Source organism: Rutilus rutilus (assembly GCF_951802725.1).
Source record: "Rutilus rutilus genome assembly, chromosome: 14".
NCBI lineage: Eukaryota > Metazoa > Chordata > Actinopteri > Cypriniformes > Leuciscidae > Rutilus > Rutilus rutilus.
Window position 1 is genome coordinate 11,523,834 of NC_140219.1, and position 14,168 is coordinate 11,538,001.

General features: G+C 38.4%; 1 protein-coding gene across 4 annotated transcripts in view; it reads right to left on the bottom strand.

Moving 5' to 3' along the window:
- The window catches only part of atp8a1 (ATPase phospholipid transporting 8A1), a 134,271-nt gene that overhangs the window by 81,915 nt on the left and 38,188 nt on the right, over window positions 1-14,168 (bottom strand). For 2 of the 4 annotated variants that reach the window (XM_084429881.1, XM_084429879.1), the window contains exons 4-11: window positions 13,301-13,399; window positions 9,340-9,385; window positions 8,285-8,325; window positions 6,216-6,289; window positions 3,637-3,706; window positions 3,389-3,516; window positions 2,849-2,960; window positions 2,600-2,765 (exon numbers count right to left, since the gene is read on the bottom strand). In XM_084429881.1, the coding sequence (XP_084286007.1) occupies window positions 2,600-2,765; window positions 2,849-2,960; window positions 3,389-3,516; window positions 3,637-3,706; window positions 6,216-6,289; window positions 8,285-8,325; window positions 9,340-9,385; window positions 13,301-13,399 (736 nt within the window). Of the gene's footprint in view, window positions 1-2,599; window positions 2,766-2,848; window positions 2,961-3,388; window positions 3,517-3,636; window positions 3,707-6,215; window positions 6,290-7,047; window positions 7,122-8,284; window positions 8,326-9,339; window positions 9,386-13,300; window positions 13,400-14,168 lie in introns of all 4 variants that reach the window. The other 2 variants (XM_084429880.1, XM_084429878.1) reach the window with 1 other exon arrangement.

Consider the following 14,168-nt stretch of genomic DNA (forward strand, 5'->3'; position numbering starts at 1 on the left):
ACACCCAACAAACACCAAGTCAGCAATAAATCCTTTCTCTGCATTCAATACAAATTAGTTTAAATGAGACAAAGGCTAATCATTAATATCAACCAATCTGCACATGCTCACAGCAGCATTCTGAAGCAGTGGAAGATGCAGCACGTATCTCTCTAAACTACTGCAGGTCCAGTGACATCAGTGCAGCAAGGAGTCGCGCTGTAGGGTCAGCACTTCTCAAGACACCCGTCAGCATTTGTGCAGCGCAAAACCTGCTACCTGTTATTTCATGGTCAGGAGTTCAGCATGGGTGACTGTTGTTGCAGGTGGTGTGAATGCATAACAAACGACTGCAGCTCAAGTGCTCCAGTCCACAGCTCAATCTGCATAGAGCCATGTGCATTGGTTTGGATACTTACTGGGACAGAAGCCAAAGCCAAAACATCACAGGGGTTCAAAGTCAAATGAATTATTTATTATGAATAATTACTCATCTGCTTGAAGTGTGCGATGGTTAGATTAATGAGTGGAAGGTGTGTATTCATCGCCCTCTGTGTACGCCTGCAAACCCATTCTGGAAACCTTAAAGCATACTGCATTGTATTCACCTCTGGGGATGAATCCTATCCTGATGTCCAGCAGAACAAAACCAAACAGATGCAGTCATGCCCAAGAGGTCAAGAGTTGGCTGGTTAGCCTGACCCAGTTAGTTTGCAGATGTTGTAACTACACCATCTTGCAGCAAAAAGCATTTTCTCCATTGAAATCCATTTAAAAGTAGTTTTCAAATTTCTTACTTGTGCAACTAGCACTGAAATGAATGGGAATACTAAATAGATACACTACCATTCAAAAGTTTGGGGCTGGTAAGATTTTTAAGTCTCTTATGCTCAGCAAGGCTGCTTTAATTTGATCAAAAATACAGTAAAACAGTAATATTGTGAAATATTATTACAATTTAAAACAATGATTTTCTATTTTTTTTTTTTCTGTGATGACAAAGCTGAATTTTGAATGGTAGTGTAGTTCCCTCCAGGTATTATGAACCATATTGATCATACCTCTGACTGAAGAGCAGGAAGTGTCCTTGGTTTATATTGTAAATATGACCAGCAAAAGCATGTAAACAACAAATCAATGCCACCTCTCGCTTTTACGGCTCCACTAGGACGGCAAACAACAAACATAGAAGACTAAGTCCCCCTCCCTTAGAATAATAATCAATTTCATGATGGATACCTGCTTTATGACCTCACTGTTACCTCACATGACGCCCAACATCATTGATATTTCCTTTACAAATGATTGCGGTGGATGTGAATAATTACAGATGTAACCCAGCATTCACGGTGGTGCATCTCAGCATTTGGCAACATTTTCAAAGAACTCACAGAGCATACCAAGTAGGGAACCGTGTAGGCCATAAAACAAGCTGCGATCGATTTGGACACAAACAGCCCCTCCTATTTAAATCAAGAATAATGATGGTGGTGACATGTTAATCAATTTGCAAGTGGCTCCTGACGTAAATTTAAAATTTTCGCATCTCGTTGGTGCGCAAAATTGTCTATTTTTCTCTTTTTATCAATCACCTGCGATGCTCCAGGCACACAACAGATGTTCCCATCACTATTCATTAAAATTGAATGGCAGTGTTGTATTTCTTAATATCGAACTTTTACAATCCAAACATTAAGCCTATTAGCATGGATTTGCTCATCTCCTCCAGAGCTGAGCCTTTTCAGCCTCGTCTGTCAGCACCAGTAAAACAAATGCAGCAGAACGAGGAGGAAGAGGAGGAGGTGGGTAAGAGGAAAAGGGGGGCATTTAGAAAATGTCACGGTTTGACCTCCAGGGTCTTCTGTTTCTACACGGGAATACATTTCAAACTCTTGCTCTGACAGGGCCCTTAGGTAACTTGCTCCTCCCCACGTGTGTTTCTTTGGGTCCGAGGCTTACTGTCATACCTCATTAGTTAGTTAGGCACGAGCAAAAGGACGCTGGCGTGGCCGAAGCCTGAGCTTGCGAAGTGTTTAACGTGTCACCAAAATAAAGGAAGGGGAGGCACGTTTTTGACATCAGGCATTAAGAGGGTCTACACAGTGTAGAGCTGGAGGGGAAAAACCTATCATTGGATTCCTGGTGTGTGTGCAGTCCTCTGCAATTACCCTCTCAAAGTAGGGCAACCATATAAGTGGCTTCGGTAGCTTAGCAAAAGCTGAGCTTCAGTTAGGGGTTAGTAAGGAGGGGTCATTCACAGATGGCCAAGGGTTTTAAATGGTTGTTACCTGGAGCTGTTAAGAAAATGACAACAACAAAGAAACAAAAAACACAAACCAAACAGAATGTTAGAAAGGAAGCTGATAACAGAACGAACGAAAAATAGTACAGCAGCGTTTGTGATATTCAACCATTTATACATTCACGTGTCTATGCATATTAGAACTAAAAGGGAAAGATTCTCCTTTCCCTTTTTATTGACAAATATTCACATATGCAATGCATATTTGTTGCATGTTACATATAGGGAAGACAAAAATTACTGACGAAAAAAATGAAAGCACACATAGACGCGCAAGCGGTCTAGCATGACAGAAGGAAGGGGGGGTCTGGTTCTTACAGTTGAGATCCATGTACCAGGCGTCATTGCCGTACTGATACTTCCAGATGGTCTGGCCGATGGAGCAAACCAACGAGATGGCCAAGAGACAGCCGAAAAGCACGAGGATCTGAAAGTTGGTGATGCGCTCCACATTGGAAAGCTTCAGAGGGGGGCGTGTGGAGTTCTAGAGGACACAAATCATCATGGTTTCTCAGAATAAAGCTGGATTTGGGATATGACTAGAGTGGACTGAAACGGACAACTCACCTGCATGAGTTTGGTGTCGTGTCCTGTGTATACCACGATACCGTGCACCCACTGCGTGTTCCTGAGTTGAGCTCCTCGCGGCAAGATCTGATCAGGACCCAGTGGTAGAGTGCTAAATATGGAGCAAACATGACAATTTGACTATTTCGCCATTCGACAACTTTAAACAATGAATACCACCAAAAACATTAAGCATAACAGAAGGAGAATGTGATGCTTGATACAAATAACTGCACCGAGGTAGGTTTAATGAAAACACAACAATTTGTAATTTTGTTTAAAGTACAGCTTTGTTCCTCGCTAAACATCAATACACTTTTAAACCTGCCTTTAATAGTCTGCCTCGAAAATATCAGGGAGTCATTTTAATTCTTCAACTTCGATTGAATCCATCTTGCAGAAATTAACTTGTCTCATGCTCATCAATATTTCAGACTAATAAAATACAAGGCTGAAGTCAGCCTCAGCCTCAGCATTTCTGCTTTTTTTTTTCTTTCACCTCAAGCCAAATTCCACAAGGCAATTTTCCTCTTCTCTTACCTGTGTCCATCCAGGCGAATATTGCCCACAAACTCATAGAGGTGTCTGTTGGGACTCTCACATTCCATCCGTCCGGAGAGACGCATCAGACGGTCAATGTCCTTAATGTCCGCAGTGATCTGCAGACCCTGAGTATAACAAAAAACATTTTTACACAAAAAGTAATAAAATTCACACTAATAAACTAGCTGAAATGTAGAGTATCAATAACAACAGCAGGTATAACATGAAAAGAAAAAAGAATTCACCTGTCTGATCTTGAGATTAGTTTCTCCATCCAGATTTGAGGTCTCAATGTAGCACATTCCTTGAGGTTCACTAGGATAAACAGCAATATTATGGGGGAAAAAAATGTGATTACTTATGGCTCTACCATAAGAATGTTTTGCAGTTTAATTAACTATATGAAATACTAATATAAAGTTATACACTACCGTTAAAAGGTTTGGGGTTAGTACGATTTTTTTCTAAATTTTTCCAAGGACACATTAAATTGATATAAAATGACAGTAAAGACATTTATAATGTTACAAATAATTTCCATTTCAAATAAATGCTGTTCTTTTTAATTTTCTATTCCTTAAAGACTACTGAAAAGCATTATGGTTTAAAAAAAAAAAAAAAAAAAAAAAAAAAAAAAGGTAATATAAATAGCGTATTAGAAAGATTATGTATGGAATCATGTGACATTGAAGACTGGAGTAATGATGCTGAAAATTCAGCTTTGCCACCACAGTAGTAAATTAAATTTTAAAATATATTAAAATAGAAAACAGTTATTTTAACTTGTAATACTGTCTCACAATATTACGGTTTTTTTATCAAATAAATGCAGCCTTGGTGAGACTTTTAAACGGTAGTATATCTTAAAAAAATATCATGTAAAACAACTACATGACATTGATCAAAAAATATGTAACTACATCAAGTTTAATATATATAATTAATATGAACTAAAAGTTGGGTCACCTCATACAAAACTAAACAGCTAAATGAAGCCCTATAATCAAAGATGCTTTGTTTTCAAGAGCAAGTAGTTTTTTGTTAAAGTTGTATGCCATTATTTATTTCAGTAAGGAAAATCCACTGGACAGCATATTTCCCCAAACTGCATAAAGCATTTTAGTACTTGGACTGAAAACGAAAAAATATTGCTCTAATGGGACACCCCCTCAGAACCTTCATTTTGAACTCATTAGGAAACTTTTAATCAATGCATCTTTGTTTATGGCCATGCATTCTGCTGTTTTTATTTTTAGTGACATCCTCCACATGCAACAAAGGAAAGATGCAGCACATCAGACAAATGAGCATTCAGCATTAATACAGAGAAGAGTAAAAGCAGGATAGCGAGTACACAGGGCCAAAGCTGTTACACATCTCTCCTTTAATAAACGATAGCAGGCTTCAACAGAAAAGCTGGTCCTCATACAGTACTTAAGTTATCAGAAAAGAGTGTTCTGCTTTGGGTCTGTACAAAACAAAAATGGATGTCAATAGTCCCCACCAAAACGTCACGTTTATATGAGTGAAAGAACATTAATATTATATCTCAGATTTGGTGTACAAACAATGCAAGTTGCTATAAAGGTATATCACAATACTGTACATTGTGGTGATGTGACCGCATGCAGTGAGTCAAATCAGAGTCCGAGCTCTTGCTGAAGCCATGCATTGTGCAAACAGCTATGACATTTACAGTCATTCAATGGGCCTTTCTCCAGCTTTGTTAGAGAAGCGCTTTGTTTTTTCTTGTGTGCACATGCTGAAGCATCTCCAGCATAAAACAAAGGTCTGTAATACACAACTGTCCGGTTAAAGAAAAGGCCTTCATCAGTATTTTCTGTTGGGAGACGAACAGAGCTGTCCTCTGAGAAATTTGTGCCCAGTCAACTCATTTTTAGAGCTTGAATTTAAGAATGTCATGCCTAACAGTGGACTAACAATGATCTGAGTTTACGGAGGCGTGATATTGTAAATAGGCCATTTTATTCCACAATTACCAGACACATGAGCTGCGTCTCATTTCGAAGGCTTGAGTTCTCCTGAGGTCGCAATTGTAGGCTACATACGTCATTGAGGCTTCATTTCAGTAAACTGACCGCTACATTCCAAAGCCATTAAGAAATGACAACAATTTATGCTTCACTAGAAATAACAGCCAATTTTATAATGGTCACTGTTCTGAAATAAGACATTTTTTATGACATATGCAGCCTACAAATGTGACCTCCGGAGGACGCAGCCTTCGAAATGACATGCAGCTATGATGTGGCTGACAATATACTTAATATACAACAAGGCATATTCAGGATAATTTTGCTGGTGGTATTAAAATAAATTAAAGATTAGATTAGATTTCAATGCACTTTTTATTTGGCCATTAAGTTGCCTAAAGACTATTTTTGTGATCCATTTGCAAGCATGAGCCTTAAAAAATGGTTCTTGCATTAAAATGTTTTAGTAAAATATTTTTACTACTCTGATGTGTATTCCAATATACTGTATGCCATAAAATATTACAGGTCTTAACTCCTAAATATACATCGATATAAGTATCAAAAATGTATAAAGGCTGTAAAATAATTTTTGAATACAGACAGAAAAATGTATATCAGCCAGCGCTAAAACCCAACAATATCAATCAGAGCATGGCTAAAAATAAAAATGCATAACTAGGAATAACATCAAAAGCTGATAAAAAAAAAAGCACACGGCAAAAAAAAATAAAAAAAATGGAGAGAGCAAAATATTAGAGTAACAGATTCCTTCCACCTGTGCACCCCCTTCCCACGAGACCCACATGCAAACCGGAGCTGTTCCTGACCTGGAGGACAGAAGGATGAGGTCGGCTGGGAGGTGATCTCCATTGGCTGCTCGGACTACCTCCCCTACCGAAACCTTCATTTATACAGCAGCCGGTGCAAGGGGAATGACACGAGTGAAGTCAGGAGACGGTTGTTCATCACATGAGGTGGGAGGGGAGGGTGACAGGTGGAGATGAGAGGAAGGAAAGGACGTACGATGGATAGAGGAGGAAGAGCACACAGACCAAGACAGAGAAGAGAGACACAAACACACAAATGTTTAATCTTTACAGAGGAAAGAAAACACAATGACCACTGCTCAAAACCCATTCAAACCAAGCTAAACCATCAGTAAAGTGGGGGAAAAAACAGAATTAAAATGCCAAATTACTGTTATCTGTACTTGATATACATGTCTGAAAGACCCTTGAAACTTTAGGACAACTTGAGGCAAATGGCAAATGGATTTTGACCGTGAAGAGGATAATGTTGAACAATGTCATCAGGTCAGTATTAATCAATAAGCAAACATCCGCAAAAGGAAGTGTTGATTTTGACTTATTCAACTCATTAAAGAACAACTCCCCCAAAAATGAAAATTCCGCCATTTATTCATTCTAAACCCGTTTTACTTTTGGGTGTGGAACAACATAAGGCATGTGAACAATGGCAGAATCTTAAAAACCTAATTTGATACCATTTACAGTATAATGTCACTGCATTGATTTACTGTTGGGCCTTATCTCAGGGTTATCTTATTAGCCTATTAATCATCACTTCCTTTGGGTGTTGAGTGTAAGACAGGGGCATAAGAATGGACAAGGTCCCTTCTGATGACGTGGACTCGTCTACCTGGACGACAGCAGTATAGCATCTGCTGGTATGAAATCTTTGCCATTAACTTTAACTATGTCTCCAACCACAACCTGTAAGACACAAACTAGTTGTCAATTAAAAATCTTCAAATCAAACTAGCAGCCACTGGCAAAAGCAGAGAAATAATATATTACTAGAGCAAATACATCTGGCTGACACTGGCAAGAAAGATGTGTTCATATTTGATGCATTTCACATATTTCATTCAGGAAGTGCTTGGATCCATACACAAGCCCTCATTTGAGACTGTCATTTAAAATGAGGCCGTTTCATCAAAAACATTCTCTGTGATACAAATAAACAATTTATCTTTTTGGATTTGCATTTTTAATCATCTTATTAGCCATAATCCAGTAGGAGGACGCTGCTTCATAGCTGCTATTTTGATTCGAAGTGGAGGGCTACTTAAGTTGATATACCATTTATAGGTATATTAAAAATGCATTGTTCATTCTGTGCAATGTAATTCAAAAGTGTGTCACAGTGTGGTTTCATAAAATGATGGGCGACAAGAAGGCTGGCTCCATAAAATTGTTTGACTATTGATTAGATGACAATAAAATTAGATTTAATGAGAACTAAAGCAGAAAGCTATTTTACTTAATTGTCCATTCTAGCAGCACTTAGAAGAATTGCAACTTCAGAAAATAATATACTAAAGGAAACAACAGTGAAAAGTCATGGTTGATGACATCACATCCTATTCTGTGACATTGCGAGGTCATCAGAGCACAAGTTAATGCCCTCTTGCAGATGTGCACTAATATAGCAAACCGTAATGAGTGCCCAGTCACCAGGTAATTATATCTCCAGCCATTTCCTTTTGCCTTATGATTATAATTATGGACTGTTTCCGTCAAGGTAATTAGCTCTACTCTCTATTAACACATTAAAAAGCTGCTCTGTGTCTGTCTGTATTAAGATCTCTATGGTGACTGCACTTTAGCGGCAGCCTGGCTAGATTCTACACCGTTGCCTCGACCAAAAATAGAGAGTTGAGTATCAACAAAAGAAAAAGAGTGGAGAGGGAAGTACCCTCTACAGAAAACACCAAAGCATTTGTTTTTGAAACCAAACCTGCTCTGGGTTTCACCAGAGGGCATCTTTATATGCATACTCCACTCTCACTCTCTTTCTAAGAGTACGTCAACTTGTTTTCATTCTGGAGCTCATTGAAGCAGTCGGTATGAGGGAACACCATCTGCTGCAGTACCTTCTCCCAATGTACAATCTCCCAAGCGCCGTTCCTCAATACTGAAAGAGAGAGAAAGAGGAATCACCAACAGGAAACGCAGTATATAAAGAAAAGAAAGACCGAACTAAGACACCATGACACTATGGGTGCTTCTCAAACGGAAGGCTGTATCCTACGAAGGCTGAAAATCTCAGCTGCCACAACATCAAACTTCGCTGAAGGCCAACTCAATTTGAAGGATCCTTGAAAGGCAGCCTTCGTTTCGTGTCCTTCATTCGGCCTGTTCTGAAGGACGTTCGGACATATCCTTTGCCGCCTTAAATCATCCACATTCCAGTTGGCACATATTCAAATTCACGAAAAAATAAACTGAAGGAAAACGAGTCGGTACTGAGCTCATCTGAGTTTATTATGAAAACTAAGACAAAAATTATGTTTTCGAACAAGAAATTATAGATGTTATATTTTGTTTTGCTGTAAATGAATCACTTAACACTAACCTGCCAATAATGTAAGCCACTGGGATACCACATACGGTTGTCATTCACTGTACTGTATTAATTAAAAAACAGTTAATATAAAGATTTGTAATACAAAGTATTTTTCCAAATTGAAGTTAAAATTTTCGTGCGGTGACCATGGGGCGGAAACATTTATGACGTAGCATTGCGCACTTCCTATACCGTCTCATTCAAGCGTTTAATGCTGAGGAGGACTCTAGCCTACAAGCCTCCGAAGGACTGGACTAGGAAGGACACAGCCTCAGTAGGAAGCATCCTTCTGTTTGAGGAGCACCCTGTATATCAGCACTTCCAATAGGGTCCTGGCACCCTTTGTTCTCGTCCCTAATAACTGATGACTTCTTTGACCATTCAATTGCTCTCTAGAAGAAAAATGTATTAACTAGCTCATGCCTTTAAAGGCAAACTAACGCTACTGCCTATTTAAAAAACAAAACAAAAAAAACATCCCATCTCAACTTTGTTTCAATAGGAAATCAGGGAAGAAAATTGAGCAAATCAGACAAATATATGGGGTTTTAAAGAAGACCAATGAGCAAACAAATGTCTTACCTTGTGTTTCTTTCTTGTTAACAACATTATCAGCTTTGTGACGTTTCTGAAAACAAACATAAAAATTCGAATTAAAAAAAATTAAAATGAGCCTCACCTGATAAAACTTAAATAGTTAGATTAGATTAGATTCAAGAGAATAGATTCTGAAAATCCCTAAATATCAACAATAAAAGTATACTATATTGGCTTTTACAAGCACACAATTACTACCAGAATGTAAATACAGAATGCATTCAACACAAAGTCATAAGAAAAAATTAAAACCTCTTAGAAAAATAAATAAACAAATCTATTTAGCAAAAGAGTGATGTTTTACAGGTATAATGATCAATAAAACTGTGCTAATCGAAAAGAGAAGAGTCTGCTGAAGCACTTTTTTCTGTCCCAGATTACAAGAGTTGTTTGACCTGCTTTAAACTGAACCACTTTAAGTGAATGCAAATGAGTGAGAGCGATCTGAAAACCCAGATTAGCCTCAAAGCACAACATACTGTATACATCTGTGCTCTTGCCTCCAGTGCTCTCTGATTGCCTAATTATCCTCCTGGCCAACACTGGTAAAATATGTCCTTGTCACCTCTATTCATCCAGGATGACTGGTTAATATGCTGTTAGGCTTTTATTTAGAACTTGATGCATAAAATAACTATATAGCAGAAATGTAAAATAACTAAAACTGAAAAACAAATGAATAAAAACTACAGACAAAACACCCCCCCCCCCCCCCCCCCCCCCCCCAATATTATATTTTTATTAATATTGAATTCGCACTCTGTTGCTAATAAAAAAAAAAATCATTGCAGGCTGCAATTAAAGAGACTGTATCTCTCCCGCCTTTTTCCTTTCCCTTTATCCCTTCTAGCATCTCTCTCAAATGTATATTATATTAAAAGGATATGAAATGTGACCGACAGCCTCATTCCGACATATTACTGGAGAGCTTAATGAGCAGCCCATGTCACATGACCTCCCCTCAGACTCTGCAGGAGGAAGAAAAAAGTTCTCAGGTCTCACATCCCATTCATCATCCAGATCAGCTCTGGTGCAGTGTTGGATAACTCATTCTTTCCCTTTCTCACACTCTCCTCAGTTTCCATCTCCCCTACTCTTTCCTTTACCACAACAGAGCAGAGATCAGGCTCTGTGGAGGGAATCGATGATTTAATTATGCATCTAATCTAACTGATGGCTTGTCTGCAGTGAACATAAGAGCAAGAGGAAGGAATACGTAAGAGTAAAACAAGGCCCCAAAGGGAAGAGGAGACAGCAGTTTGGGTTTGTGGTAAGATGCAGCACCAAATCCCAGCTGGATTAGCGGAGTACGGTGGGGTGCAGCTGATAAGCAGGCCACGGTGTGGAGAGCACTGGTGCGTCACCTCTTTGTTAGACTCCGTCTTTGTTAGAGATGCCGGATTATGACGAGTTAAGGATTATAGCAGAGCCTGCTGGCTTCTTTTGAAACTCACATAAAAAGACACAGTAAGAAAGTACCAAACAAAAAGTGTGACTTTAATATTCTGGGGATATCTAATTTGATTTTATCAATAAATTCCACTAGAAACAAACCTTGTTGTATTATTTTAATTTAATACTGTGAAGCTGCTTTGATACAATCTGCATTGTGAAAAGCGCTATACAAATATACTTGACTTGACTTGACAAACTAAACTACACAACTGTTAAGAGTAATATACATTTTTTTTTTTATAAATGAATACTTTTAGTCAGCGAAGATGCATTCACTTTACTATTTCAGTTAATTGTTGTTCTTTTGGAATGTTTATTAAGCACCAAATCAGTAAATTAGAATGATATTAGAATGAATGGTTGCTGAAAATTCAACTGTCATTAAAGGAATAATTCAAAACAGATGGAAATACAACAAAGTTATTTTAAATTGTCATTAAATTTCACAATATTACGGATTTTACTGTATTTTTGTTAAAATATATCCAGGCTTGGTGAGCATAAGAGACTTCTTAAAAAAATAAAAATAAAACATTAAAAGGATGAGTAAATGACAATTTAAATTTTCTGGTGACCTATTCCTTTAAATACCAAAACAAGCCAATAAAGTCGGAAAGAAAAGCTAGCACTCGGAGTAACAATAGAAGCCATTTTCTCGCCTTATGGGATACCTCTAAAATACAAGAGCTTGTTTTTACTTGAAGGGGGGAAAAAAAGCAAAGGTCATCTGACCATTTACAGCAGAGCGGTACATGACAGCAGAATGGTGAATTTATTAAATGACCTTCACTTCCAGAGCTAGTCTTGACCTCTCAGATTTGAATAACACATCAGAGACTCATATAAAATGCTGAGCTGGTTATTCTGACCACAGCATCCAACGTGATGTGATCGGATGGCTGTCCAGAGGGGACCGGGAGAGCAGGCTCTGATTTCAGGATCACAGCACTATGGTGGATCCACTTGGGCTGGTGGTTTTATCTCTGTATTGACTCCTCTATGTGAATTTCTATGTAAAGTGGTCTTGGAATTAATTTACATGAGACGATTGTTCAGGTCAGGAGCTAAAGGGAGTGAGATCACCAGATGTGTATTAGCTCAGCTTAGGGATGTGTACGTGATCACCAGAGAGTGAGATTGAAATATCAGGAAGAGTAAAGGAGGTAAACCTGAACAAACTCTAAAAACGGACTCAGATAATATAACAGCTGTGAGGGCAAAGGAGAATAAAATCTACAGCAAGCATGACTCAAGTAGAACACAGTTCTCTTTCATTAAAGGGTCATGAAACCCTGAACCAAATTTTCTGAGATTTTAACAGAGGTATGTGTGTTGAACACCATTGAAAACAATGTTAGCATATGTTAGATTTAATAGTAGGGGGAAAATGGTTAAATTGTATTTTTTTTCCGCTATTTTCATCTTCCGGGTTTAAAATCAGGCTGTGACGTGGCAGAGCACTATAGTACTTTGATGACTCAGACTCATTGGTGTCTCATAATTATTCATGAGACTAAGTTTTCTTATCCAATGAGAAGACACTTGCTCTTAATTATTCATGACACCATGTGGAACTTTCCAATGATAGACATGTCAAACTGTGATATCGCGTAGTAGATCCAGTGTTCCAGTGCATCTTTCCCCGCGATGCTGCCAGGGCTAGACTCTGACTGCGGGCGGTTGGTCGGCCATCAACCACGGACACATCTAAACTATGTGTGTGTAGCAACCATTCAACTGGAGAATGGTGGACTTCGGCCTTGTACACCAATGCAGGTTTCGTCTTGCGAGTGATGCGGTCCCGAGGACTTTTCTATCGCTTCAGAGGTGTGTGTGTGTGTGTGTGTGTGTGTGTGTGTGTGTGTGTGTGTGTGTGTGTGTCTAAAATGTAACCCTGACCGTTTTACTTGCCTTTTGTTAAATAATCACTCGTTATTAAAATGATATTTCGAATTTTCGATAACACTTCAATTGTATGGAACGTAAGCTTAATTTGTGCAAATTTCTATGTCACTGTCCATCTTTATTATGTGGGTTCAGGGGGCGCGTAGATCTAGGCTATGTACGGAACGTTTTGTTTTTTTTAAGTGGGAAATTTATTATTTTCAAATATATGCATTTATAGTGTGTATATAAACAAATATATATTTTATAATGACATAATTATACATATGCATGTACATTTATATGTTTTAAATACAGTTATGATTACTGTAGGCTAATATATTTAGCAGGGCATTCAGTTACTTTTGAAAGGACAAAAATAAGGTGTCAGTGTATTTCATTAGACTTTAACTTTGTCAGCTATAAAAAAAAATCTAGCATTTCCTCACGTTTTACCACAGATTTTTAGTGACAGTCGATATGCATGCGCCACTGCCGATGACAGTTCCTGCAAGAACATCTGACCATCTGTATAAAGGAGTTCACATGTATTTCTGCATTTATTCAGCAAGTTTGTGTAACATCAAAAATGTTTTAATGCTCTCACCAGGTCTTCTATAATCTCCTTCACTGCTGCCACCACCAGGATGAAGAGTAACGGCACCAGCGTTGTCCATCGCCCTGTCGGTGACACATCAGGGATTTGCTGCGGAGTAAAAAATTAAATGGCGACATGAATTACAGTCTTTAATCCCTCCCTCCACAAGATCAAAATCAAAACATGGACATTCAAACACATGATATACAAACCCTGTCACCTACAGCGCATGAATATAAATACAAATTAATTAAAGCCTTGCAGAGACCTCAGGAGAAACACTCAGGGGTTTTGATAAACTGCTCTTGTTTTGTTCTCCAGGAATCATAACACAGCCTGAGGGTCTACATCCTGGTGGAGTGTGTATTTATCACCCGGAGGTCAAGAAAGCAACCTGGAATGGCAATAACCATCAGAAAGTCAGCAGCAGTGACTCTGATGGATGTTCAGAAGTCGGCATGTGACATATCTGTCTACCCTGCTGAAGAGATCAGCTTAGACCAGCATGAATTTCCAGACTGGTCCAGGCTGGTTAGGTGCCGGTCAGGCAGGTGGATAGGGCCCACAAGCTTATATATATACAGTGAGGAAAATAAGTATTTGAACACCCTGCTATTTTGCAAGTTCTCCCACTTGGAAATCATGGAGGGATCTGAAATTGTCATCGTAGGTGCATGTCCACTGTGAGAGACATAATCTAAAAAAAAAAATCCAGAAATCACAATATATGATTTTTTAACTATTTATTTGTATGATACAGCTGCAAATAAGTATTTGAACACCTGTCTATCAGCTAGAATTCTGACCCTCAAAGACCTGTTAGTCTGTCTTTAAAATGTCCACCTCCACTCCATTTATTATCCTAAATTAGATGCAC